Below are 27,958 nucleotides of genomic sequence, written 5' to 3' on the forward strand. Positions count from 1 at the left end.
CATATTTAGCCATCGTCTCAGGCTGTCAATCAGGATTTTATTCAATGCACTTTGATCAAATGTTTTGTGTAAATAAGATTGTATACATTTGACATGAGGTCTTTTGGGCGATGGTCAGCCATTCTACCAAGGTTATGATTCAAATGGGTTGAACATAGCAGGGGGGGGGGGAGGGGGGTGCAACACAATTTTGGTAACTATTTTGTATGTTTGCTGTGGCTGTTGATCTTTTCTAGCATTGTACAGTTGTTTAAACATGTGAAAGCTCTGTATCTATGGGGGAGAATGATTTGAAAACTAATTAAAATAAAAATCTAATCCAGAAATTTGTTCTAATTTTGCTGCCCATCATTCCTTGGTGTCACACTGTCAACATCTTGGGTTAATGCAGTGCAAGGGTCACCATTTTATTGGGTAAAATTACTGCGATATTTGCCTCCTTCCTGGATATCTCTTCCCCCCCCCCCCAAACTCAAAAAATTCTTCAGGAAAAGCTGATAAAACTTTACTAGATCTTTCCCAAATATTTGCAAAAGGTAATCAGATTTGTTTAAAAGAAAACATTTAAAGAATGTGCAACATAATTTAAAATTACTTTTATCCCAAAATCAAAGGGGCAGAAGAGATAGCAACCCCTTTCCCCCCCCCCCCAATTCAGTGTCTGCATGAAATACGCTGTCCGGAATTTAGCATTTTTGTTTTGCAAAAATATTCCCATGTTAAAGGGTATTTTCACTTTTCTCTCTAATAGTCCTTTTCAGTGCCTGGAATTTATGGAAAGATTGCTGTGAGATGTCTCATAATTATAGTCATCCTGATTGGTCCTGTTATGATAGCTTGAGTGAAAGGTGAGGGATTAAGAGATGGATGAGAGAAAGGATAATTCCATCTGGAACATTAAGGACCCAGATCATCTCAGAGCAACTTCACAGCTCAACTGTTTGTCAGCAGCTCTCTCACCATGACCTCTGCCTGAAAGAAAATTCATCCCATGAGGTTTTGTTTTTTTTTGTTGTTTTTTTACTTTGACAAAATTATTTACTTTAGCATGTCAATACCTTCATGTATGAGAATCGAAGCATGTTGAGACTTCTCCGGGCTCGCAGCAAGAGTTTGTTTCCCGGATACAAATCGGACAGCAGAACTACAGTCTTCAAGGATCCAAGCAATTATGGGGATCCGACAAGGATCCTTGTGAAGCCATGGAATTCTATGCAGGTCAGACAATTAAGCTATTCATATTCTTTTTTTTGGTTTTTAAACTTAGTTTTAAAGTACATCTTTAGTGAGGTCTTTTGGACTATGGTCAAATTTTTGTTTTTGAACTTAGAGGAATTTTTTTTTGTGCAGTTTGTACAAATTATTAGAATTAAATTTGTCATTTGATTTGAATACATTTGTGTAATTTCATCAAAGGTCATTGATTCATTTTAATGATTTTCAGTTTGCCTGATTTAAAAATTAGTTGAACATTCTCAAGTCCAAATATTTATCATATCTTACAGATGTGAAGATAACTGGTAATGAGTCATGGTTTTATTGCCTATTGTATTTAATATGTTTTGGTCACCTGACTATATTTGTGTAGGAACTAGGCAAAGATGTTTATGATCTTTATACTGAGGATGAAGAGGAGGATGCATCGCCACCTCACACGCTGCTGTCGCCTTTAGAGCACTTCACACTCAACATCAATGTTGGTGGAACAGTAAGTTTTCTCGTGGTGAAAGCCAGATTGTTCCGAGCCATCAGTTTTCATTCAGTCTGGGACCAAACATGACATGGACACAATCCATCATTGTAGGCGTTGATATGGAAACTTTCAATTTCAGTGAGCTTTCTGTTTTGCCATTTTCAACAGAAATGAGGCTTGATGTTTTTTTTTCAACTTGAATACACCAAAAATTGAGTGTCCAGTTTCTCCACATCAACTCAGAAATGATTTGTGTACCATATAACAAAATTTGATATGGGAAAAAAAGTACTTTATTCCCCCCCCCCCTTAAGTAACTCAGAATAATCCTAAATCACTTTTTTGAGCTACCAAAACATATAACATTATTGCAACCTTGACTTTTCAAAACCACTACAAATTGTTCAACTAGGAACCCACCCTGTCGATAGATATTTTGTTTTTTGTTTCTATTTTTCTTCGTTTTAGGCGTACCATCTGCCCTACAGGTTAGCTGTCAGATATCCCAAAACACGGATTGGCCGCCTTGCCACATACACAGACCATAACAGGAAGCTGGAACTATGTGACGACTACATTGCGCACAGCAATGAGTTCTTCTTTGATCGGGACCCCACTGTTTTCCAAAACATTTTCAACTTTTATAGGTACAACAAGTTGATGCCATTGGACCTAATTAAAGTAAAACACGGCCCACAAACATCACACTTTTCTTGTTCCTTCTGCCAAGGACCGACGTGTTATGGATTAAAGATGAGCTCTGCCCTAGTAACTTCCTGGAGGAGATCAATTACTGGGGGGTCAGGCTCAAAAACAGCCAACGCTGCTGTCTCATCTCATTTGAGGAGAGGCAGGACGAGCTGAACGATCATCTGAAAATACAGAAGCAGCTTATGGCAGAGGTGAGTCAGGACCCTTCAGTGTCTCAGCCATAATCTGAAGAGGAAATTGTTTCACATTTATATAACGAGGAATGATTCTATCATAAAACAGAATGCTAAATAAATCAATTGCCTTAGAAATTCAATGTCTAAAGAGGCAGCACTGGATTAATTGAAGAAAATCAAGGGTGTCAAACTCATTTTTCCTTTGGAGGGCCATTATAACAGTCAACCCAATTAAATGCATGAATTTATATACAGTACATGCTCCTCAACAAATTGCTAAATGATGGTCTTTGAAATTGGAAAAGAGTAAAAATTGTTCAAATAAAAAGAATAAATAAAAAAAGATGGATGGATGGATGGATGGATGGTAATAACAATTGACAGCAACGTCAATTATTATTATTTTTTTTAAAGTGAAGACACTTTGCAATCTTAGTATTGACATATGAAGTGGATGCACAATTTGTCATCACGGGCCAAATATAATTACACTGCCCACGGATCCAGAGTTTGATAACCCCGCCTCTAAATTGTCCATGAGTGTGAATGATTGCTTTTCGAGACATCCAATCCAGGTTGTACCCAGCCTCAGGCCTAAACTCGGATGCCATCCCAATGAGGACAAATAAATGGATGTCCATTTATAAAAATCCAATAGCAAGAAGACAGTTACCCTATTGTGACTTTTCTAGCCATGGTCCTTCCACTGTTCTTGCAGAAAAGGTCCAATATTCAGCAACGTACAGTGTAAGTGGAAAAATAAGCGCTTCTCTCTCTGTCCTTTCTCTTGTAAAGTGATTGTGCTGTTGTCACATACAAAATGTGATCATTCAGTGCAACTTAGTCATACAAACCAACCTTCCCCTTGTGAACTATACCGCCCAATCCTAACCCTGCACGTAGGTTCTTTTTCCATGCCGAATGTGCGTGCTGACTGACAGTCTGACCTAAATCAGTTTTCCTCTTGACAGATGGTGTGACGAGAAAGGGCCTCTTCTTGGCACACTTATACCGACATGTTTCCTTCTCGCAAGTCCTTGCGCTGATAGTTTGTCATAACACGATTCAGCTTGACCTTTATGTTGAGTTAAGAGATTCTCACCATTTTAGTATGTTATTCCTACTTGGCATTTAAAAAACAGGTTGCAAATTAAATTGTCATTTCTTTCAAAATGTCTGGTCACAAAGCCTGCGGTCTTTGACTCTCTCTACATTTTACCAGACATAAATTGCTTGCATCATAATCAAAAATTCTATGCAGAATAATATTTGCATGGTGATATCTAATGTTTTTCATAGCAAATTAAGAACAGAGACCTAGCCGAAATACAGTTTCATGAAAAAACAGTCGGGTAAATTATTTCTGACAAATAAAAATAGTTGGCGAGGGCATCATTCACAGACTAAATTATCTTGCAACCCCAATAAATGGGTATCAAAGATTATAAAAGAATAACAAAAAAAACTTATGGCAAAGCAATAAACGGTGTTAATTTTCAGTACCTCAGGTCAGTTGTCAAGTGCTTTTTACAGACTTTGTAGAATAGCTTTTTTTTTTTAATTAAAGCTAAATTAAGAAAAATTAAATGTAGGTTTGCACTTTTTACACAACTGACACTTTATTAAAAAATGTTCTGCCCAAATCCTTTTTATCCTTTGTATATTTTGCACGTTTGTAATGACTTTATTTTTATTTTTTACACACTTTTTTGTTCAATTTTACAAATTCACTTTAAAAAATGACAATGCATTGTTGCAAAAGCCTAAAAATGTTTGACCAGATTAGCCTGGAATAAACCAGCCATCCAGAAGTTGTCCTAAATTTCCCAGTTGCCAAGCATACTGAGGCAAATGGAGTCGAAACAATCCTTTCCAAGGCTGTGTTGGCATTAACAACCTGACACCTGGAAATGTGGCCTTGTGGCGCTCAAGGATCAGTATGAAAATGACCATCAATACCTGGCCTTTAGAACATTGTTAATATAAATATAAAATAAACTACCATAATACAATTTCCATTTCATCGGACATCACAGTTTCCTGCAAAGTAATATAACCTGCTTCTATTTTGTCTTTCACCAACATTTGTTTTTCTGCAGGTGGAGATTGTGGCATTGGAGGAGGACGAGACCTTGTATCAAAACATGATCTTTGGACGCACCCGCTGGAAGATCTGGAACATGATGGAAAAGCCCTTCTCCTCTGTTTCTGCCAAGTTGATGGCTGTTGCATCTGCCATGTTTGTCCTGATCTCACTGGTTGCTATGACGCTAAACACCGTCGATGAGATGCAGTATAAGGTGTGAAGGGGGAAACTGAGAATAGACATAAACAGCGACAAAACATGTATGATTGCATTTAAATGCCACATTAGTATCTAAGCACTTTTAGTCTAAATGAAACTTCTCAACTGACTTCAACATAGTGCCTTAGCACTAAAATGCCACAAAGACAATTGTGTGAAGTGAAATGTAATTTTGCATTATTTATTTCCAGCAGTTAGATCGTTCAAAATGATTTGCATTGAATTCTAAGTGCTAAGAAAACCAAAATACTACTTCTCTGATTTTATGTTCCAGACGCCATCAGGACAGCTTAGCAGCAGGTTCTACGGAGATCACGTGGAGACTTTCTGTATCGCTTTCTTCACACTGGAGTACATTCTCCGCTTGCTGTCTACGCCCAACATCAGAAGTTTTGGACGCAGCGTCCTAAATTCTGTCGACCTGATTGCCATATTACCACACTACCTGCAGATGGTCCTTGAGTGTTTTGATGAAGGGGATACATATATGCATTCTGGAGACATTGAGGCCATGACACGTGTTGGGAAGGTAAAAGCAGCGCTCGGTGACTGATGAGATTATTATGACATTACGTAAGGAAGCAGACTAAAATATGGGTTCCCTCTGTAGTTGGGTCAAGTTCTGAAGATGATGCGATTAATGCGGATCTTCAGGATCCTGAAGCTGGCTCGTCACTCGACAGGCCTCAGAGCCTTCGGCTTCACACTGAGACAGTGCTACCAGCAGGTCGCATTCTACGTGTACCTTAATGCTCCTCGACCAGACCGCTTGTCGTCACATCATTTATGTGTGTGTGTGTTTAGGTGGGCTGTTTGCTGCTCTTCATTGGCATGGGGATCTTCATGTTTTCAGCCATGGTGTACACGGTCGAGCGTGACCTTCCGAACACCAATTTCACCTCTATGCCGCTTGCGTGGTGGTGGGCAGCTGTGAGTCAATACTACCAGTAATAGCCTTAGTCGGTGTTTTTATGACCGTCAAAACGATGGATGAATGTTTCGATTCGAGCCGATTTGAAATCGGTCACCAAAAAACACTTAAATATTGAACATCCTAACAAACCGACAGCAAGTTCTCTCGGTGAAAGCTTATTTTGACGGCTATTGTTATAGGATCTCACATAATCTTTGTGACTCCAATCCCCACAGGTAAGCATTTCCACGGTGGGCTACGGCGACATGCTTCCAGAGACCAACCTGGGCCGCGTCTTTGCCTTCGCCTGCATCGCCTTCGGCATCATCCTCAACGGTATGCCCATTTCCGTCCTCTACAACAAGTTCTCCGATTACTACGGCAAGCTCAAGTCGCAAGAGTATGCCGCCATCACCAAGGCCCGCGGCGACGTGCAGTTTGCCCGAAGAGCTGCCAAGAAGTTTGCAGAATGTTATCAGGACAGCCTTCATTTGAAAGTGTCACGGCTGCAGTGTCAACCGATTGGGAAAGAAGAGGAGAGCACTAACGGCAGAAGACTGTTATGGCCACATTGACCACTCATGCCCTTGACTTTTATTTACAATTACAACCTTACAGATCACCTTTGACCCCTAGTAAATTACTGGACTCTTTTCTCAAGGTGAAGATGTTTTTTTCCCCCCCCAACTTTGTAATGGTATCTTTCCCGGCCGGGTGTCTGCAATAGACAAAGACCGACTTTCTTTTAACTCACACTTCTAAATGTCAAATTGTCTGGAGGAAAACCAATATTCCAAGTGAGGCATGTCTAACAGGAGTTTGCAAGCATGCTAAGAGTACACATGAGCGAGATGCACTATGAAGGTGAGGTAATGTGTAATGGAGACAAGTGTGTGATGCATGTAGGCGTTACAGGAGCTAACAAACTGCCCAGATGGAATCTTTACATGCAATGAATTTGCCGACATTTCAAAGACAGCTGTAATCAATTGAAACTTTGCATGAATGTAAAAATCCGATCACATTTGACAAAACTTAACTACCACTAGCGGGTCGAGCCATACTGCATCAACCGTTTATGAACCATTAACACAGAGCTTGATCGTGTATCGCGATCCAGTTCTCAAGTAGAAGAACAAATGCAAAGCAAAACTATCATGTAACTTTTTAAGTGTAAACTTCCTTTTTTGCTATAATGTGACTTGAGGTTCATCTCCAGGGCATAACATTTTGACACCACTAATGATTTCTGTAGTAATTTGATGTCTCACTCTTTGGGTCCTAAACTCCTCACTTAATCGGGTCATCTGTCCATTTGTTAAACCGGATTACTCCAGAGATTATTTTCAGTGATCCTCATGCAGAAGACTCCAATTAACTTTGGAGTACAGATGTGTTTACAAATAAACATCAGCTGAGGTTGATGATGTTCTGTGCTCTCTGAGACACATTTTGGCATTAAACATCTTGAAATAGTTTCGATATGGTCCTCATCAGTTTCTGAAGCAACGCAGTGCTACTTCCAGATCCAAAGTGATGCAGAGTGTCACAAGATGTTTTTATGACTGGGTTGATCTATTTTTTCAAGATTTCCAGCAGGATTTCAGCTCCCTTGCTGCTGCTGCTGCTGCTGCCACTGTCTAGCTTAAAGTCTTGTAAAGCTGTCTTCACATCTGCCACCACAGACTTGTCGCAGCTGTTCAGAAGGCTGTAAAGACAAACATTTAAAAACATTCCATCTTGAAAATGTCATTTTCTCCAAGGAAAGCTATTTAGTGCATGGTTTTGAATCAATTATCTGACAACACTCAACGGTAACTTAAGTGGGGGAAAATACACACGGACCTGCAGAGCACCATGGCTCCTCTGTTGACTTTTGCCCAACTTTTCAGTTTTTCCATTCCAACAGTGTCCACCAAGATCCTCGAAAAGCGCTCTGGCAGAAAGACACAAAGAAGTTACTCCGCATTCTGTCAGCATTGGAACAAACCTGAACAAATGACCAAGTATGTGTTTTTTGTACTATGACTTCTATAGTGTCAGTTGACTTTATTTCAAAAGATTACAATAAAATCAAAATGCAAATATTGAAATGATCAAATATTAAAAATAAATATTAAAAATGCAAATATATTTTTTTGTCTACCGTAATATTTGGACTATAAGTCGCAGTTTTTGTCATAGTTTAAGGCGACTTATACTCAGGAGCGACAGTGATTTTTTTTCAAAACATTTCAAAATTCAAAAATCCGCGAAGTAGTGAAACCGCGGAAAACGAACCGCCGTGTCGCAAGGGATTACTGTCATTTGAACTGCAAGTGACGTTACCCGTGCCGCGCGGGGGTTGTTTACAAAAGATTTGATCACGGGATGACGAAGGGCCCCACGTACTACCGGCATCATTAACAGCTTTGTTTGTAAGTGACACGGAGGACAAAGAGTTTGAAGGATTTAATGATTTGGAGTGACACAGAAGGTTTGAAAAACTATTATGGCTTTTACGCACACCCGGTCCTTCTCGATGGGAGCTCTCACTTTCATGGATGAAAGTCGGCGGGTGGCTGTCCGGGGACGGTGGATGGGGCTCGGACATGGCTTTTACACACGCCCGGTCATGCTCTACGGAGCTGTCTTTCACCTCCGTGGATGGAAGTCGGGGGCCGGCGCCCGGCCGGGTGGCTGTCCGGGGACAGCGGATGGGGCTCGGGCCTGGCTTTTACGCACACCCGGTCCTATTCTACGGAGCTCTCTTCCACCTCCGTGGCTGGATGTTCAGTAGTCGTTGCCTCGTTGAACCCGTTTTGTTAAATAAAGAGCCGTTTACCAAACCCACGTCTTTCTTGGTATTTTGTTAACGCTACAACATAGTTATGTACTAGATCGCTGCAGCCCGCGCGCGCCGTTGTTGACATGAAGAACGAGGAATTTGATTGATGGATTTAATGATTTGGAGTGACACAGATGGTTTGATAATGTTGTTGTAATATAGTAATTTAAAATATACGATATATACCGTTATATGGGTCTGTGGTATAATCAGAAATGCAATTTGCAACGGGTCCGACGTCAGCGTATGCGGCACATAGGCAGCATTGTTTACATAAAGCACGATCGATTGATTTAATGAATTGGAGTGACACGTATGGTTTGATAATATTGTTACTATATGATAGTTATTTAAAATATACTTTATATATCGTTATATGGGTCTGTGAAATAATTAGAAATGCAAATCACGACGAATCCGAGGGCGAGCGTACTCTGCATTGTTTACCTAATAGACGATCGATGGATTTAACGATATGGAGTGTCACGGATGGTTTGATATTGTTGTTGTAATATGATAGTTATTCAAAATATACTTTATATATCGTTATATGGATCTGTGGTATAATTAGAAATGCAAACAAATAAACAAATAGTCCGACGTCAGCATATGCGGCGCATACGCGTACTGCAGCATTGTTTACATAAAGCACATCGATAGATTTAATAAATTGGAGTAAAACAGATGGTTTGATAAACGTATTATTTATGTAATACGTACTTGAATAACTCTGAATGTTACGTCAGGCTTGTTCTCAGCTCCTCGTTTGTGTATATGTTACGTTAGCATACCGTATCGTTTAGCCTGTTGTTGCTGGTTCATGTCTGTTTTCGGTGTTGGATTTTGACAAATACATTCGCCCTAAAAGTGCGACTTATACTCCTGAGCGACTTATATATATATTTTTTGCACTTTATTGTGCATTTTATGGCTGGTGCCACTTATACTCCAGAGCGAATAATAGTCCGAAAATTACGGCAATTATATTTAGACAAGTGATGTGGGGGAAAATGCATTGTTTTAACTTAGTCACCTTCTTTGCCAGCCTCAGCTAGAGTGACATCCTGCTCTATCAGCCATTTGAGCACCAGATGCCCTGCAGGATGTTCTGCCATGTGAAGCTGGGAAAAAAAAGAAATGAACAGTTGACCCACATGTGCAAACAACTTCACACTAGCACTTTTTTGTTCCATTTATTGTCAACACATGTTGGTATGTCATGATTTTAAATGCCCCACAATCCTCATTCATTCCCCCTGACCTGTCCTTCAACACCTCCAGGCACTAGATCCTGATTGGCCAGCTGAGCCACAGCTGCCATAGCGGGTCGCAACTCGCCGCAGGCCGACGCCAGGATGTCGCTAACTGTCACGCTGGTGGCCTTGTCCATAACCATGGCGGCGGCGTTGTCACGAAGATAATCCAGCAATGGCGGGGAAACGACCTCAAGTAGCTCCTTCCTTCGAAGCGCCGTGTCCTTTTTACTGGTGCAAGAAGAAGAGGTCGAGATGGGTGTTAAGTTGGTCACTTCTTGCTTGAGGACTAAAAACCTCACCATCAGGTGTGAGCAGTAGTGCCAAAAGTGACTAGAAAGAATGGTTTTCAATGTCTAACCTGTGCGCGTTGCCATCTCCTTTTTCCAGCACCTTGATGATCTCGGGCAGCAAATGAGCCGGGTCTCTGGGGCTCAGCAGGTACAACAGAACCTTTTTGCCATACTTGTTACTGATGACATCATCCAATGATGACATGAGCTCCTGGACAGGTGAGAAACATGCCACTTGATCATGTTCACACATTCAAAGGGGTAAAGAACTCGCAAACAAATGTTACACTTACGGACAACACAGCCTGTTTGACAAGTTTGGTGTCATCCACACAGTCGAATATAGCGAGAAGAACCAGGTGACCAAACTCCCCCTGAGGACACAACAGTCACACATCCAACCCGCTTTTGCATCAAGACTGAATCTACATTTAAATCATATGATTTGTGCTTAAACACTGCAAGAAAAGTGACACCAGGTTGGCTAAATGTGACAGAGGGTAAAAAAAAAAAAAAAGATTGTGTGAAAACCCACCGTGGCAAACTTCACCATGTATGTCTTCATTGTTTTGATGATGACTTTCCTGTCCTGAAAAAGAGAAAGCTAGGGCTCAAAATAAAGAACATGGTGATATCAGACATAAAATGTGGGTTTTAAAGTGCCAAACCTACACTAAAGCTTTTTACAAACAAAATTGGCCAACACGCACATCATGCAATAATACTTGCAGAAGCCAAATTATATGGGGAAAGTGTAGAGAAGAAACTAGACAAATTTTAGAGTAAACCTAATAATTCACTGGACTATGGACCGGCCCTGGTGCGAATAGCAAAAATCTGCCTGTCCCTCGCCTTTGACATGTGTAATTGCCTAAAGACGCCAAAAGAGGGCAGCAAAAACAATCTAGTTAAACATGAATTTCGGTTCTACTTGTTTCCTTTGCAATCACATTTCACCAGATGTGCCAAAGCAACACTGTTATGTTATTTCTTTGGTCAGTGCATGTCTGTGTGTTTACCTTGGTGGTGCCGTGCCACAGACAGTGCATGGTCACTCGAGCGCCATCATGAGTGTGAGCCATGTAGACTACTGCCTCCCTTATGGACTCAATCATTTCCTGTTCACGGTGATACCATACACCAAAGAAACGGGTTCATGAGGGACATAGTCACAGCAATATGAGAACATTACACTCACCGCTCTCTCTTTGACAGGACTTAACAAGAAAAAGTCCAGGAATACTTTGTGGACGAGAGAATGTTTGATGACCTGCTCTCTGAAACAAACCAAAAGTGCGCTCAGCCAAAGAATGAAGGCGGATGATGAATTCATTTTGAATTGACTTACTTCTGTGCCATTGGCGTAAGAATTTGCTTCATATCATTGATGATATGTTGCAACTTGTCTGGGTTGGCTTCGACGACCTTATCGATAGTGTTGCACACCGATGACTGCACGCAGAGAGGTAAACATTGCCAACGAGCAGCGGCGACATTGATTCAAGTCCACACAGTTGGACGCATAAAGATATTTTGCATTTTCATCATAAATTCAAACAGTTCTTAGGTGAGTTTTTATGCTTCGGTTTGTATACCTTACAAATGGCGAAGGCGTTTCCATACAGTTCCTCGGTGAGCATGAGTCTCTGCGCAAGCACAGCTTTGTCGTTGTAGGCGTACTCAATGATGGCCGAAGCGGCAGCGTGGCGAAGCATCGGTCGCACGTTACCCTTAAACGTTTGCATCACAGCTGCCACCAGCTCCTTATTCCTGTAGAGGCAAATTCACCCGCTCGTAAAAATATAAAGGAGACAAACAGTGTTCTGGTCTTAAGGCATTACAAGAATGTTCACGTTAAACAGAAATCTTGTGCAACATGGTTGTGATATTGTTAGGAGCAAGCAATGTCAAAATGGGACATCAGTATAAAGGTGAGCAACTCACCCGTACATCAGGAACTTTTTCACAACGTGCTTGCCGTACTGCGACTTACACAAAGCAACGACATCATCTGCAAGAGACAGGTGACGACGTACATTAGCCAAGCCGGTATGTTTTATAAACAGCAGAATTTGTGTCACTTCCAAATGCACACTGAGAAAACCAAACTGCCCCTGTTCCGTTTTGAATATAATTTCCCTCATAGGAAATAAAGTGTATTCAGTTGTCCGCAAAACTCTTACAGTGTTGAAGTTTGGCTGGATGGAAAACTATACAAGACAGATAGCTCTAGTTAAAATACCTCACCTTTAAGGGCGTCAAACACTTCTTGTCTTTGCTCATGACTACCCCATTGGATAAAACACTGCAGCACTCGCACAGAGTCATGCGCGTACGCCATCTGGTGGCGGGAGATAGTGGGATTTAGCGCATAGACAGTGCATGTAAATGGCAAAGATTGGTTTTCAACTCTGAGAAATACCTCTTTGTACTTCCCCCTAATAAGATCATGAAGATCCTTCATCAGCTTCCTCTTCAAATTGCTCTCACACTTCTTCCTGTGGACATGCACATAGGACACGCAAAGAATTGTTCATATGTAGATCATGATTGCCAAATAAGCACCACACAAAGGACGAGTTTGAAATTCACTTGCGTGTGTACGAGCATGCATCTACGTACAGCCTTAAGTCTCCCCACACTTGTTTGGCGTGATTGATTATTTGATACATGTCCTTTCGATCTGCTTCTTGTCTGCTTTTCTTCAGGTCTTTTTTTTTCTGCAGCCTGTTCTTCTTCAGCTCTTCATCTGTCTGCTGTGCTCCCTGGTTTTTCTTCTGTGGCTTGAACTCTCCTTTCTTGAACCTCTTTGCCTGCGGACCTGGTCACAAATAAAAACAAACTGATTCTAAAGGTTCTCAAATGGAAGCGTGGCAACTTTTGACAGAAAAAAAAAACCCAAACATGTGCATTGCTTTTTTTTTTTTTTTTTTTTTAAATTAAATGTGAGCCACTATTTCCTATTTCATAATTTCTTGGACTTGGCTAAAATGGTATACTTGGGTCCCTCCACCATTATGGCAACGTCACAAAAAAAACTACTGCTGTGGCCTTTTCAAAAGCCTCTTGTTGCTAAGCAGAGGGGTCTGGGCTTCCCTGCTAAAGCTTCTGCCCCTGAGACAAACAAGCAGTGAATGAATATAATTCCTTACCTCCATCATCTTTTGTATTGTCTCCTCTTCGTTTGTCAACAGGGAATTTTCTCTTAGGCTCTTTTCCACCTTCCCCTTTACCGCTTAGTAATTTCTTCTTTGGCCCTTTCCCATCTTTCACAAATGTATGTGGTTTCTTGGTGTTATCTCTACTCTTCCCCATGTTGCCCATCATATCTTTCTTGTTGTATGGTTTGAAAGGCTTTTTACCAGGGGGCCTACTATTTGGTGCTTTCCCAGAAGAATCTGTAGAGATTATAGACACAATAGGTTCAAATTTAAGACATGAGCATTTGGTTGTTTCACAGTTTTTCCAAGCTTACCCTTGCCTTTTTGTTTCAACTTCTTTCCTCCCTTGGGGGAAAGGGGTGTTTTAGGTTTAGCTTCCATCCTGCACAAGTGATAGAAATATGATCTTAATATTTGCTAAGATTGATATTGATGAAAGCATTTAATATAAATTGAACTGCCTGAATTAGCCAATGCAATATTGAATACCAGCAATTAACAATGGAGAGTTATGGGAAAATCTGTATCATAACTAGTAACTATTAACAAAAAAAGTGACGTGTCGGAGGGGCGGATATAACCGTTAAAGTAAATAAATGATGTAACGAACTAATTTCTCAGGTAAAGGACATTTTAGGGAATTTCAGAAGAGAAACTGACTTGTCGCCATTTTTATCTCGTCTACACTACAGGTTTAGCTTACAATTTCGCGAGTATTCCGGTGATTAAAATTACCAAGCTTTCAAAACTTCCACACATATAATCTACACATCCTAAAAACAACGCCTCTGTCAATGTTTGTCGATTAATATGTTTACTTACATTAAATAGTGGGAGACAGACACGCCGCCTGAAATGTCCATGCGTGTTTTACCCCTACAGTTTACGACACTGAAAGCTCCAATCAAACTCGACATTTGCTACCGTAAAACGTTCGTATCGTAACGACAATGCCGTAACATAAAATAAAAGACCCCCAAAAAAATTAATTTCTCCGACTGAGCCATGATGCACAAACGCAGCTCGCTATATGGTCGTTATTTTCCCTGAAATTTCCATGCTTGTTAAAATTGTTTTGACGTTTACCTAAAGTCAGCAAAATGCTTTTTAAAACTGTTTTGACTGTTACTTAAAGTCAGCAAAGTTGTGCAAGGTTGCAATCAATGTGTAGGAGATGATTATCAAAAAACTACCAACAAATTATGAATTGACATGTCATTGAATATTTTCTTTAAAAAAATCTGGTGTTCTTTAAATAATAATACAAAAAAAAGTGTATGCGGGAGGACTACAGTAACCAACAAGCTTAGTAGTGTTAGGGGTGTCTCTCTGTTGCCCGGCAACGGAGGCAATGGAACTGGACATTGGAAAGTTTGGACATGAGACACGCTAAAATTGCAACGATCAAGTAAAAACGTAAGCGCGACGTATCATTATTTTTGCCAGCATTTAATACGTTAGCATATGACCAATAATAGAATAGAATGTTGTCCCTTTATTCTAATTTTGAGACAAGGAGTGAAAATGTCTACAACACTCCCACTTCACGATGCCGGTGAAAAGGGTGACCGCACACACACTAAGCATGAATGAATTATTATGCCTTGTATTATGTAAATTGTAACAATTGAAAGCAATATGACCGATGAGTAATTTAAAAATACGTATATCATGTAACAATGAATGAAATACATTTAAATATGAATAATATAAAATACAACCAAAAACAAATTAAATTGGTTTAACCGTCAGATTATTGGACCAAACAAGTGTAAATCCTTCATGAAAAACAGACAATTGTTACGTCTATTGTTGTGATGGTGAGCATGCCTTTTGTAAACTGAAACTCTTTTTAATTGTCACAGAAGCGGCTTGTGATCACATTGCGATATCTGCTGGGGGGAAACAACTTCCTGCAGACATGCATTACAAATATGAGCAGCTTTATTCAAGACCGTTCATCACACCAGGCTCCGACATCCCAGAGAACCTCCTGAATCTCTCGTATCTTTCACGCTTACCTCTGCCATGGAGGCCATTAGTTTATCTTTGTGTGCACAGCTATCTATGAACTAGAAGCTCTAGATTTATTCACCATTATTATTTTCATGAATTATTGAGGCCATCACAGGATGCTGCTCTTGACACCCTGGTTCTTATACTTTCCTCATAACAACAAAATTAAAGCTAAACAATCCCATCTTAACCAATCAATTTCCTTCTTTAGGGACATAGCTGTTAGTATAAAACCTGACCTTAATTTCACAGTGGCTCTAAACTTAAAAAAAAAAAAGACATGAATATGGACTTTGATTCAATCTTTTTCTCAGTCACTCTTTTGGCTACGACTGTAAGCGGAGAACAAACCTACTGCTGCTGGAAGACAGAACACTGATCTTTATTGCAGGTCAGATCCTGATCCTGCTTGATATTTCCACCAAGCAGCAGAAATACATCCGCTCCTGCAGTGGAAGTGGAATTGGTTCGATTGGGGTAAGAATAGGAGGAAATAAATTATAAGGCAACAAATACTGTGTACAACCTGAATCCTAGTGATACGAGTTCCCAGACTATGCCACTGGCCCATTTGGTAGCAATGTCTCTCTCCTCCTCCGGGACATGCGCAAAGTTCTGCAGATACATTTCCAGCAGACGTTTGGTTCTGTCACACCTGGCAGGTGTCCTCATTTGAGCACTCGAGGTCGTGATCAGTTGATCAAGTCTTGGCAGTCAAAGGATATATGCTGTCACCACTCATTAGGTCATTCACAGTTTTTCACCGAATCCTGGCAAAATAGACTCCATTTCTTGCATTTGCTCTGGAGTGCTTAAATAATGTTGTGAGTGGCTGGTAATTATTATGTATGTATGTACGTATAGGTTCACCCAAGCCAAGAGTATTTTGTTGTGGCGGAAAAGGGGGAAAAGCCCATCGTGATAATATATGAATATTCCTCACTACAAGCGTACCGTATTCTTAGAGGTAAGCAAATCTATATCCGTGTTGTATAATTTGCTGTTGCGCTCATTTGTTCATTGGGTGCGTGTAGATGGTGCGGAACATGCTTTTAGCTCTGTGAGCTTTAACAGTGATGGGAGTCTTCTGGCCAGTCTGGCCAGTGCACCAGACTACATGTTGACAGTGTGGAGGTGGAGGCAGGAGGAGGTAATGCTCAGGTGTAAAGCTATTTCTCAAGAGGTTTACCGAGTGAGCTTCTCCCCATACAACCCTGGCCTACTCACATCATCAGGATCTGGACATATCAAGTAAAGGACACAATTCTTAGTTCTTTCACTGTCCTTTTATGATTTAAATGTTGTCCCTGCCTAGGTTCTGGAGAATGGCCAGCACATTTACAGGTCTCAAATTGGAAGGACTTATTGGTCATTTTGGCAAAACTGCAGTGACAGACATTGAAGGCTACATGGAACTTCCCGATGGAAAGGTTAGTTTCCTGCATTTCTGACAGGTTGGGTTTATTTGAGGAAGGTGGTGTGGCTCAAAAACAATGCGAGGCTTTGACCCATGTCCATCCTCTCAAGGTGGTTTCTGGCTCAACCTGGGGTAACCTGCTTGTGTGGGATGGAAATTCTATCAAAGTTGAGATCTGCCGCAAGGGAGGACAGTATTGTCATGCAGGGGTTGTCCAACCGTTTGCCTTGGAGGATGGACAACTGATGACCTTTGGCTCTGATGGAGCGATCCGGGTAAAACGGAAATAATTGTCATAACTGAAAGGCTGCAGTGGTCCTGTTGGGTCAATAAGCCATTGTGACCACGCTTTGTACCTGCAGGGCTGGGACTTTGAAACAATCGACAATGCAGACAGTAGCAGTGACAGCGGCAAGTTTGAGATGGAGCCCATGAATGAGATGACGGTATGCCACGTATGTCTCTCCTCAATCGTGAAAACCTCCCAGCCAGACTCGATTGTTTGGTTTGCTCAGGTCACCCACCGCTCATCTCTCATGAAAATGCACAAATCGTACCTCAAGGAATAAATAATTCAAACTTGATCTCTTTTATTTTGTAGGATTCCAATGGCGCTATTTGGAAACTGGATCTTTCGTTCACATACACTGTGAGGCTCATCTGCACAATTAACAAAGCAATGCTTACCTTGACTTTTGAATCGGATTAAATTAAGGATCATGTTGAGTGAACGGTATTATAACCTATTTTGGCCAATCACCCAACACATTGTCACATTGACGTGCTAAGAGGCACATTTCCAAATCCACACCACTGTCTGGAATGACTGTAAACAAATTGTCTGCTCTACTGTATAGTGACTACTGTACAGCAATTGAACAGAATTGAATGACTTTAACTGAAATCTTCGTGAACAGACTCCTGATCCAGAGTGCCTGTTATCCTTCCATGCCGGACCAATCAAGGGTCTTGATGTGTCAAAGAAAAGTCACCTTATGGCCACCACTGCTCTGGACCGTGAGTCAAAACTTCTAAATTAAATGTATTATTATTTTTATTTTTTTCTATACTTACATATGTACAAAATTATTGGCATGCTTCCTTGTTGTGTTCTTTTGATGAGGTGAATGATGAAATGCAAATATGTTTGTACTCATTTACCTTGTCTCAAAGCTATCCATCTTCCTTTTCAGGACAAAAAGTGTCTTTGCTTTTGTCAGTTAACTACTGTTTTAATGACCACTGAGTTTTTGTTGTTGTTGTTCTCAATTGAAAGGATGCCAACGATTGTCTCCAGTATTCTGCGTATTTCCTTTTCCAGGTTCAGTCAGAGTCTTTGACTTTCTGGCGAAAACAGAACTAATCAGTAGCAGATTCAATCAAGGTGGAACTGCTCTTCACTGGGCACCACCTTCTGTAAGTAAAGATGCAGTAGTACAACTTCATTTCTGTAGGAGAGAACAACTGGTTTTGTCCAAGGGACCCAACTCAAGGGGACCCCTGCTTTGGTGGAATCTTATTTTATTTTGCACTGAAGGAGGATGGACCTATATTTACTATATCTATTTTGGGAATCTCAGCTACATTTGACATAATTTGGATGGGTAAATGATTCACAAAATCAGTTGGAAAATAAACTAAGTCTAAATAATAAATCATTATCATTTTTGAAAATGTTACAAACATTTTCCAATTATGCGGACCACCTGCAATACCGCCACAATCACTAGATGGCCGCGGACCACCGGTTGACAATCCCTGACGCAAGACAGTAATGGAATAAATAACCTCAAATATTTTTTTGCAGGTGAACCACAGTGGAGGTTTATTGGTGGCAGGATTTGAAGATGGGGTTGTTCGCTTACTGGAGATTTTTGACCCCACGGGGTTGCACAACAATAAAGGAGATGTCCACATTCGACTCAAACAAGCCTTCAAGCCACATAATGCCACTATAACATCTGTTGCTTATGAGTACAATGGCAAAATATTAGCCACGGGGGTAAGCGCATTGTTTGAATGTCTTTTTAGAAATTCTAATATTGTGAATAATTTGCAGTGCATTTCATTGTAAACGTTTTATTTCAATTGGAGTGGGGACAAAATCCCCAAGCAGTCACTAATCTGTTGATTTTCTTTAATTGGCTGTCATGGGGGGGTGGGGGGGGTGGGGGGGTGGAGATCTCATTAAAATTTCACATTTTACCTTAAAAAAATCTTTCAGAGCTCAGATTGCACGGTATTTTTCTTTACTGTTGGAGAAAAATATGAGCCAATCGGCTTTGTCCATGTTCCTGGACCAGTACAATTACTCGAGTGGTCACCTCCTTCCCATGTAAGTATCTATTTGAAGGAGATTCTATTTTGCATGTGCAAAACATATGATACACAGTACCTGTTATGATTCTTGCACAGCATGAAAGCAGGTTGCTAATACTATGTCAGAATGGTCATGTTGTGGAGGTACCATGTCCTGATCGGAATATCCTGAAGCCAACCAAATCCTACCAACTGCTTGAACTGCCTAAGAAATCCTTCTACTTCAATAGCATCAAATCACAGATCAAGGTTCTGCTTCACGTCTATTATGATTTCAGTATATATCATTAACTATACTGTTACAACAATGTTTCTTGATTTACAAGCTAAACAATATAATAAACAGCATGCTCCCAATTATTTTCATTTAAATAATCAACAAATCTTTCGTGACTTGCAAATATATCCGTGCGTTGTAGAGAGAAGAGGATATAGCAAGATGGCAAGCTTTAAAGGCAAAGCAGCAAGAAGAGCAAGAGGAGCATCAAATCATAGGAGACAAGATACTGGAAGAGGAGTTACCCCCCCCTATTTTCATCCCTAACCCTCGCAGTCCTCTTCACTGTGGTTTCTACTCACAGCTTGGCCAATTTTGGCTCTCAATGGTACACACGCATGAAATCACGAGCAATTTGTTGATCAGCAGATCTCGTCCGACACATCGATCAGCCGATACACCCCTGTTTGCAGAAATTAACTCCAACAATAAGATTTATTCATATTCTATTCTTGGACTGATTATCGGTTCTAATTCATTTGCATGAATACTTTTGTCTCCAGGGAGGGTTTGACTCAGGTTTCTTGTACCATTGCAAATTCTCTGAGAGTCAGGATGAGGATCCAGACCAACGTCAAGACAAGCCCTTTGACTACCTGACTGTCCTCAATGCTGATGATGATGCTATTTGTTCGGTCACCTTCAAGTATGATTACTGCAGAAACTAAAGTGAAAATACTTTGTAGTGATCCGATTATGTTTGGTTGTTTTTGTCCCAGCTCCAACAGGCAGCTCATGATATGCGGAATGCACTCTGGCTCCATCAGAGCTTATCCTTTGGATCCCGACGATCACGCTCTAAAATCCATGCAGGCGTACTGGGAACTGAGTATCCACGACAGCAATTATGGACACCTGAGGCATGTCTGTTGCAGTCATGACGACCAGTTTGTGCTTACAGCAGGAGATGATGGAAATATCTTCTCCTTCAACCTGCTTTCTCGTGAGGAGCTGCAGAAAGGACTGGGGAGAAAAAAGGCTATGGTTCCTCTTCCAAGGGTTAGTCATATCTTTTTTTTTTTAACACACAAAGAAGCTTTCTTTTGGATCCATTTATGTTGACATGCAGATTAGTGGTTTCATAGAAAAACAATATTGTGATCCTTCAACTAGGGCGGACTTGAGAATGAGGATTTGGCTCAGGACATTGATGACCCAGCGGCTGATAGGTTGAGTATGAATCAATTGTCATTGGATATCACCTTCCCTGGACATTGGGAAGAGTCATTATATGTGGCCTTGAATTGTTTCCCCCACAGTGTTAACTAGATTTTAAATATTTGTAAACTGCCACACACATTAAGTTAGCTGGGAACATTTCCCGTACCAGGTTAAGACGTAAAGACATTTTGGGCTCGATAAACTTTTATTGTGATAATAAATCTTTCCAGAATGCAAGTTGTTTGATGTGTTTCGAAAAATCATTGAAGTGATTTGATTCGCTCACCTAGCATAGAGATGGTCAAACAGAAGTTGGAGAAAGACAATCAGTGCCAACAAGCTGAGAAGAAGAAATCGGACAAGCGAAGAAGGCTGGCTGAGATTCAGAATACCTTCCAAACACTGCTGAAGGACAACCTTGAGCTGCCAGAACATTGCCGACTCACACATACGGTACAAAAACATACACACGGTAAAATGTTGTTAATGAAAAAGACAAATCTGAATTGAGACTGGGTGAAAGTAAATTGGCTTTTATGGCTTTGCAATTTATTTGTAAGCAGGAGCTGCAGCTGGACAAGTGTTTTGCAGAACAGGCTGAGAAGGAGAAGACCCAGAAATTAAAAGAAGTCCAAGAACAAATGAGTTGGGAAGAACAACACTCCCATATAGCTCTAAACAAACTACAGCAATGGTATTGACTGATTACTAATACGGCTTTCGTCACGGTGTGATATTCCACTTAAAATGCTTTAGTTTAGATCTTTTCTCTACAAATAGTAATGTCACTTGTCTCGTGAACTTGCTACTGGAATTTCCTCATGCACATTCTTAAAAAAAACACATATTTTTTTTATTTATTTTTTAACACACTACCATATTATAAAATCTACAAGATGAAGCATTTTGTACTGTGTTTTTCTTTCAGGTTCAATGTTTCCCTGGAATCCAACGTAGTCACGGTATTTGCAATCCGCTCTGACCACAGAGTTTCCACCTACCATATTCCACCACTTTCTTCAGTACAGACTCCTCAACAGAGCAGTTATAGCGATAACAGCAGCAATAAAATTGCTCCAGATCAACGCAGGAAATCCAAAAATCAAGCTGTAAAAGACAATCATGTAACAGATGGTGAGACAACAATTAGTTTTAGCAGTGAAATACGGTACATTAATATCCCGCTGATGTGCGCTCACCAGAAGAGGATATGCCACACCCACTGGTGACTCGATCGTCAATGGTAAAGCTGGCAGATCGGCAGGTAGAGCGGCTCAGAAAGGCCGCGGAGAAAGCTGAACAGGCCAGGGCCAAGATTGAAAAGAGGAAGCAGGAATGGGACGAGATGTAAGTGTAGTACGGCTGCAGATCTTTTTCCGCACTAAAAGCCACGACCCATGATTTGTACAACTAACACAACGCTTACTATTTTATTGGTATCTCAGTTATACAGAAAAACCCCAAAAGAACTGTGAAGATCCACACGATGTGCAGGCCATCTGTGAAGCCAAAGCCAGTATTGGGGACTTGAAACTTAAAACAGACAAAAACTTTACTGTAGCAAAACACTTAAGAATGAATGCAGATAAAAAGAAAGCAGAGATGACGGACCTGGAGGGCAATGTAAAGTGCACACGCACATTTATCATTTAGATTTTTCAATGTAATTTCTAGATGACTACTCATCAGATTTTTTTAAATAATTGTATCCATCCCTCCCTCCAGATACGCGAGAAACAAACCGAGATGAACAGAGAGATTGTGGCCTTGCGAGACTCCAAACTTCTCCTGTTATCCAAACTGGGAGCCCGAGCTAAACAGCTCCGGAGGGTCCAGAGTTGTTTGCCATCGCAACTCCACCGCCACCCACCCCCGCTGCCCACTATACGATGTGAGGAAGTACCAGAGAAGAGCCAGCGATGCACCCGAACCATTCTAGAAAGATACAGGGTGCTGAAGGAGAAAAGGTGCAGGAGACACATTTCATATTTGTTGTCAGTCTCAATATCTAACTCTTGTTCAAAGTTTAGTTTACGGAAAAGACATGGGGATGAATTTTTTTGCACTCATCTAACAGTGATTTGTTTTATTATCATAAAAACATTTCTCGAAAATGTACCTGCTACAGGTCTCAGTGGACCGAGCAGGAGAATAAAGAGAGAGCCACAGATTTCCTAAAGCAACTGGAAAATGTAGTTGAGGAAATGAAGGATGCGGGAGATGGGTTAGTTGTATCTGCAGCCCCTGAAGAAAGAGAAGAAGAGGAAGCAGCACAACTGAGCGAGGAGGAGAGCAAATTGCTAGACATGCAGGATTGTCTCCTGGAAAAGGTCTGGTATATATATATATATATATATATATATATATATATATATATATATATATATATAGTTTAGTTTCAGATCACAAATAAATGAGTCATTCTATGATTTGAAAATGTATTTTTTTTTTTTATTACTAGATGGAAAGCATGGTGAATCAGTTTGACATGGAGCACCTGATGTGTCTTCAGAAGGTACAGATGCTAGATTGGAGGTTAAAACTTGGCAACCTCCGTCATCTTACAATCTATCAGGAGCTCCTGCTCCTCAAGGAAGTGGCCAAGACTGAGAAGATTTTGCAAGAGAAGCTCAACACACGTGTGAAGGAGGAGAACAACTTGAAGGTGAGAAAATTGTAACCTGGGGTGTCTCACCATTTATTTATTTTCTGTGTATTTTTGTACATTTCTTTATTTTATTTGTATTTGTTTATACAAATTGTCACCTGTGGTGTCTCACCATTTATTCTTTTTTTTTTCCTGGATATTTTTGTACATCTGTTTATTTTATCTGTATTTGTTTACACGTTTGTCAAAAGTATAAGCTGGAGGAGTGTAACGGAGAGCTAGAACTGAAGTATAAAGCCATAACTAAGGTGCGGGAGAAAGAGAAGGCTGTAACAAAAGCCTTCCAGGCGTCGCTGGGTGACGACAAAAAATTTGAAGAATACCTGAAAAAGGTTTTCAGAAGAAAAATAAAACGCACCAAGAAAAAGGAGCAGCCAGGTGAAGGTAAGAAGAGGACTCACCAAATATACATAAGTGGGAGTGATCTTGTTTTCATATTCCAAATGTATTTTGCAGAAGAAGAGGATGAGGACGACTTTGACAATTATGAAGACTGGGATGGCGATGATGATTGGGATGCAGTGGAAGGAGAAGCCGCTGTGGAGGAATGCCCTCTAGGTCAATGTTGTTGTTTTTCTTTTTTTCCAGCCTCCTTAATTCTGTTTTGTTTATATGTACGTGTGTGTCTGTGTACCTTTTCTACTTTTGGTCACAGGCTGTGAGCCAAAGTTGTTTGAGCACATACTGCATCTACGTGAACGTCGACTGGACCTGGAAGAACTGCTGGCAGATGAGGAGAAAAGTGCTAACGCTCTTGAGAAGCAGTGTGACTGCCTTGTGAAGAAGGTGATCGTAAATGTAACATAGGATAAGATAAGTCCCAATGATCATCGTCACACACACATCTGGGTGTGACAACCTTCCAGTCTCAGGGCGGACACTTTACTACTAGGCCACTGAGCTGGTATTCAATCACTTAAGATAACCATTAGTTCCCCAAAGGGTAAATTTCAGTTGCATTAGCAGATACAGGAAAACCAAAAAATAACGTGCAGGGGAAAAAAAACAAAAACATGTATACATACCGTATTTTCCGGACTATAAGGCGCACCAAATATACATATTTTCACCTTTTATTGCACCTTCCATGAATGACCCATTTTAATACTTTGTCCTTATATAGGACGCAACGGACCATTAATGCATCATGTCAGATTTTTAATCCAAATCAAACCATTTTATCTTTTTTATTTCAACTTCAGATGCAACAAATTACTTTATAATCATGAAATGATCCATACTCATTTTGATTCACGATTCAGAGTCTTCAGCGGGCCACTTATGATTGATTTTATGACACAATGTTTAAATTTAGGAATTTGGTCCATATGTAAGGCGCACCGGACTATAAGGGGTTTTGAGGTGCGCCTTATAGTCCGGAAAATACGGTACATTGCTTGAAAAAGTAATAATTGAACTTTTTCACATTTTTTCTCCTTACAACCACAAACCTTGATGTTTTTAGAGATTATTGACCGGATTTTCGTGAAGATTTTGAACACAAAACGTCGTAGGAGAAAAATGTCGTTTGTTTGAACCTCCAGCTCAAATCAGTAAAAATCAGTCGAAAGGCAGTAGAGGATGATTTGGAGCAAGTCAACAGGGAGAAACAGCAGAAGATGAATCAACTAGATGTTGTGGTTCCTCTAAGACTACAGCAGGTAAAGATAACTGGGGGAATTTATTGTATATTTTGAGAAAAGCGACACATTCTTTCAAATGATTTTCTGCCGCCATCTACTTTGCTTTCCCTTTTCTTTAAGATTGAGTTTGATATCACAGTTCGGGTTCCTTCAGACCTCCGTCCGGCATTGGTACTGAACAGGACAGAGCTGAAATGTCTGCAGGAGCGAGTGAAGCAGCTGAAGGTTGAAAAGCACCAGCAGATCGAAGTCTACAATCAGGCCAAGCAGCAGCACATCAGGCTCATTCAAGAACGCAAGGACATGAACAATGAGATCCAGTGTAAGACTCGAATAGATACATAACCAGAGAGCCTCGATGCACTAATCAAATGTTGTTGTTTTTTTTTTTGTTTCGATGTAGCGCTAGAGAAGCTTTGTAATCAGCTAATGATGAGAAGGTTTGGGAAAGAGGTCGATCTGGAAGTTCTGCAGACGCTGTCCGGTAACAGGACAGTTGAGGAGCTGAAGCAGGAGAAACTCCTTCAAGAAGCTGCATTTGCCAAAGAAATCAAAAAGTGGGATGTACGTGGAACTTTGTGTGTGTTGGTTTAGGAGTGCAGGTGTGTGAGTTTTACAAGAATTGACAAGAATTCTTGTCGACATTTGTTTTTGTGCATACTCTTCCTAGATCCGAGTCAAAAAGGCTCGTGAGACTCTGATGGAGAAGACAAGGAGCAACACAGAGCGACTCCTCCGCTTGAACAATCTTTTTGAGCAGACGAAGGAGCTGGAGCAGAAACTCAATGGAAGACAGAAGAAAATTGTAATTTGTTTTGTTGAATGTTATGATTATTGACATTACACAAGTAAGACGTATACTCAGAGACAACTGGTTCACAGGTCACAATCCTTATTTCTGCATACAAAAAAAGGCCAGTGGTAGAGTGTCTGCCCTGGGACTGAAAGGTTGTGGGTTCAAACCCCGGCCGGATCATACCAAAGACTATCAAAATGGGACCCATTGCCTCCCTGCTTGGCACTCAGCTTTAAGGGTTGGAATTGGGGGGGGTTAGATCACCAAATGATTCCTGAGCGCGGCACCACTACTGCTCACCTCTCCCCCAGGGGATGGATCAAAATCACATGGGGGATGGGGGGTTAAATGCAGAGGACAAATTTCACCACACCCAGATGTGTGTGTGTGACGATGATCATTGGGACTTTTTTTTTTTTTTAACTTTAATTACATCCGGCTTGGCATTGTTTGAAATCCCGCATTTTCAGACAAGAGGCAAAGGTAATGGAATACAGGAACTTAAAGCTGACGGATGCATTTTTACCGCAATTTAACAGTTTCCAGGCATCTTAATAAAACGTCTCTAAAACACAGGTGTCAAACCCAAGGCCCGGGGGCCAGATACTGCCCGCCACATCATTTGATGTGGCCCGCAAAGACAAATTGTGCATCAAATTCGGTGCGTCATTACTAGAATTGCAAATTATCTTCAGTCCAGTTTTTACTCATCTGATTTGATCACGAGTTATTTGTCAGTTTGTTTTGTAGCTTTTACTGTATATAATATGAGGCGCTCATACATTTATTTGGGTTGACAGTCATAATGGCCCTCCGAAAGAAGCTATGAAGAAACAATACGGACCGCGAAAAAAACCAGTTTGACACCCATGCTCTAAAAGGTTTTCATTAAACTACCCCAAGGATTAAGTTTCACTTTGCAACATCCTCACGAGTTTTCTTGCTGAAATTAGTTTCTTTAAAGTAGTCTCCTGTCTCATGCAAAGCCACCCCTAAGTCCTCGTCCCTGCATACACCATTAGATCGATGAAGAGCATGGTTTACCTGACCGTGATAACTAGGAGCGAAACACTAAGAACTGTTTTCTTGACCCTTTTGCAAACAATATTGACCAAGCATTTACCCAATGCAATTTTAAGCAAGCTATGAAGACATTTTCTTCCCTCTATCATCTAGTACATGTGTGTTCTCAGGGCAAACAGCTCCAAGACGGCAGCGGGCGATATGACAGACATGAAATCTTGAGTCTTCAAGAGCTGGTGGGAAAGCAGTCGCAGCAGATGGAGCATCTCAATACAGAAATCAACCTCCTTTCACTGAAAGGAGCCCACGCCCAACTACCAAGCCACACGAAGCTGCCTCCACTTGCTCATTCATATAACCCAACAATTCCAAAACACCTGAGAAAACCAGGTAAACCAAATTTTAATAGAAAAGACACAAAAGTGTACAACTTGAATGTATGCCAAACTACAAGTCAGAAATTAAATTGATATTTTAAAAATTAATATGCCCACATAAGCAAGTGTTGGAATTTTGTAAAGATATACAAAGACACATTTTCCCTCTATATATGAGCACTATGAACGTTCGTATAAGAAGCAAATGATTTTGTATGCAGACATGTCTTTTTGGTGTGCTGATTAAATGATTGAGACATGAAACTTACATGACATGAGACTATCTCAACTTTTAGATAGTCCTCCTTGCAGTCAGTAACGTGAACAAACTTTTATTTGGGAAGAAATTGATCTTGATGCTACATCTGGATGATTTATTAATAATACATAAATAAGAAATCCGTATCACGTTTTCTTTTTTGTTTAGTTTACACATTTATCTGTACAACATGTTCCTACCACTGCCGAGGTTGAAGACATTTTAAAACAGAGAACTGTACCTTATCCTCGGGGTCATTGTCATCATCGCGTTTTGCACCTTTTATTCTGCCCACTAGTCGGACTTCACTGCAACCTCTAAGGGGCGCTTGATTACTGGTTTAAAAAAACAAAACAAAAACCCACTCCCTTTTTAGTGCATCGGTAGCTTACACTAACTATGCGTGACTCACCCTTTTGTTGTAGCTCTAATCGTTTTTTGGTGTCTTCACTGAATCTGGACGTTGATCCATTCTTTAGTATTCCTCTCATGCTTTTTATGACGCTCCCTGTGACGTCATAGACGCAAGAACATACATATGCGCGCGTCACGATTTTATTGATCTATTCGCTTTTCCTCTCAAGGGGAAAAACGTTAAACCCAAGCAATCGATTGAAACTATAATTGTGAAACTCAATACTAATTTTTCATGTAGTAAATCTTCAAGCGC

The 27,958-nt window shown here is 40.5% G+C and overlaps 4 protein-coding genes across 11 annotated transcripts; 3 read left to right on the plus strand and 1 right to left on the minus strand.

The window, feature by feature from the left end:
* Positions 1–770: 770 nt before the first annotated feature.
* kcnv2a (potassium channel, subfamily V, member 2a) lies at positions 771–7,222 on the plus strand. Its single transcript, XM_085925626.1, has 9 exons — positions 771–1,218; positions 1,589–1,708; positions 2,162–2,340; positions 2,424–2,595; positions 4,680–4,880; positions 5,160–5,414; positions 5,496–5,612; positions 5,690–5,815; positions 6,035–7,222. The coding sequence occupies exons 1-9, from the start codon at positions 1,063–1,065 to the stop codon at positions 6,371–6,373; spliced, it is 1,665 nt and encodes a 554-aa protein (XP_085781752.1). The 5' UTR covers positions 771–1,062; the 3' UTR covers positions 6,374–7,222.
* pum3 (pumilio RNA-binding family member 3) lies at positions 6,354–27,759 on the minus strand. Of its 8 annotated transcripts, XM_085925623.1 has the most exons (19): positions 21,722–22,834; positions 21,524–21,629; positions 13,647–13,714; positions 13,324–13,569; positions 12,794–12,992; positions 12,594–12,669; positions 12,419–12,512; positions 12,116–12,182; positions 11,767–11,941; positions 11,520–11,623; positions 11,370–11,448; positions 11,191–11,289; positions 10,707–10,760; positions 10,465–10,545; positions 10,240–10,382; positions 9,887–10,109; positions 9,659–9,746; positions 7,644–7,734; positions 6,354–7,506 (listed from the first exon to the last, which is right to left on the minus strand). In XM_085925623.1, exons 3-19 carry the CDS (start codon positions 13,711–13,713, stop codon positions 7,374–7,376), a joined length of 2,019 nt encoding a protein of 672 aa, XP_085781749.1. In that variant the 5' UTR covers position 13,714; positions 21,524–21,629; positions 21,722–22,834; the 3' UTR covers positions 6,354–7,373. The 8 variants fall into 8 exon arrangements, with proteins under 8 accessions (XP_085781749.1, XP_085781751.1, XP_085781747.1 ...); XM_085925625.1 differs by lacking the exons at positions 21,524–21,629; positions 21,722–22,834 and adding an exon at positions 27,701–27,759; XM_085925621.1 differs by lacking the exons at positions 21,524–21,629; positions 21,722–22,834 and adding an exon at positions 27,530–27,663.
* On the plus strand, positions 15,254–20,630 carry LOC147047894 (cilia- and flagella-associated protein 44-like). Its single transcript, XM_085926928.1, has 17 exons — positions 15,254–15,336; positions 15,663–15,825; positions 16,213–16,315; positions 16,383–16,599; positions 16,664–16,778; positions 16,876–17,040; positions 17,128–17,280; positions 17,367–17,414; positions 17,683–17,782; positions 18,087–18,181; positions 18,573–18,767; positions 18,990–19,100; positions 19,181–19,333; positions 19,504–19,689; positions 19,865–20,007; positions 20,081–20,360; positions 20,475–20,630. Exons 1-17 carry the CDS (start codon positions 15,254–15,256, stop codon positions 20,628–20,630), a joined length of 2,466 nt encoding a protein of 821 aa, XP_085783054.1.
* On the plus strand, positions 21,410–27,187 carry LOC147047895 (cilia- and flagella-associated protein 44-like). The gene is made up of 15 exons (XM_085925615.1): positions 21,410–21,656; positions 21,725–21,869; positions 21,968–22,145; positions 22,248–22,489; positions 22,651–22,852; positions 22,984–23,037; positions 23,098–23,187; positions 23,382–23,574; positions 23,647–23,748; positions 23,846–23,976; positions 24,735–24,851; positions 24,954–25,155; positions 25,237–25,397; positions 25,504–25,638; positions 26,823–27,187. The coding sequence occupies exons 1-15, from the start codon at positions 21,419–21,421 to the stop codon at positions 27,120–27,122; spliced, it is 2,490 nt and encodes an 829-aa protein (XP_085781741.1). The 5' UTR covers positions 21,410–21,418; the 3' UTR covers positions 27,123–27,187.
* Positions 27,760–27,958: the final 199 nt, after the last annotated feature.

The sequence above is a fragment of the Syngnathus leptorhynchus genome, chromosome 12, assembly GCF_054491065.1.
Source record: "Syngnathus leptorhynchus isolate UIUO chromosome 12, UIUO_Slep, whole genome shotgun sequence".
Lineage (NCBI taxonomy): Eukaryota > Metazoa > Chordata > Actinopteri > Syngnathiformes > Syngnathidae > Syngnathus > Syngnathus leptorhynchus.

Bases quoted from the DNA above. Each gene is read 5' to 3' on its own strand.
- kcnv2a (XM_085925626.1), top strand. From the start codon at position 1,063: ATGTATGAGAATCGAAGCATGTTGAGACTTCTCCGGGCTCGCAGCAAG. The intron at 4,881-5,159 runs GTGTGAAGGGGG...TTTATGTTCCAG, and splicing joins TCGATGAGATGCAGTATAAG to ACGCCATCAGGACAGCTTAG. The intron at 5,816-6,034 runs GTGAGTCAATAC...CAATCCCCACAG, and splicing joins TTGCGTGGTGGTGGGCAGCT to GTAAGCATTTCCACGGTGGG.
- LOC147047894 (XM_085926928.1), top strand. From the start codon at position 15,254: ATGCATTACAAATATGAGCAGCTTTATTCAAGACCGTTCATCACACCA. The intron at 16,779-16,875 runs GTTAGTTTCCTG...CATCCTCTCAAG, and splicing joins TGGAACTTCCCGATGGAAAG to GTGGTTTCTGGCTCAACCTG. The intron at 19,334-19,503 runs GTTCTGCTTCAC...CGTGCGTTGTAG, and splicing joins GCATCAAATCACAGATCAAG to AGAGAAGAGGATATAGCAAG.
- pum3 (XM_085925616.1), bottom strand. From the start codon at position 20,987: ATGTTTTTGTACCGTATGTGTGAGTCGGCAATGTTCTGGCAGCTCAAG. The intron at 13,715-20,808 runs GTGAGCGAATCA...TCACTTGTGCAG, and splicing joins TTTGACCATCTCTATGCTAG to GATGGAAGCTAAACCTAAAA. The intron at 12,183-12,418 runs GTGAGGTATTTT...TGTCTCTTGCAG, and splicing joins AGTGTTTGACGCCCTTAAAG to ATGATGTCGTTGCTTTGTGT.
- LOC147047895 (XM_085925615.1), top strand. From the start codon at position 21,419: ATGAAGCATTTTGTACTGTGTTTTTCTTTCAGGTTCAATGTTTCCCTG. The intron at 21,657-21,724 runs GTGAGACAACAA...TGCGCTCACCAG, and splicing joins AGACAATCATGTAACAGATG to AAGAGGATATGCCACACCCA. The intron at 23,038-23,097 runs GTACAGATGCTA...ACAATCTATCAG, and splicing joins ACCTGATGTGTCTTCAGAAG to GAGCTCCTGCTCCTCAAGGA.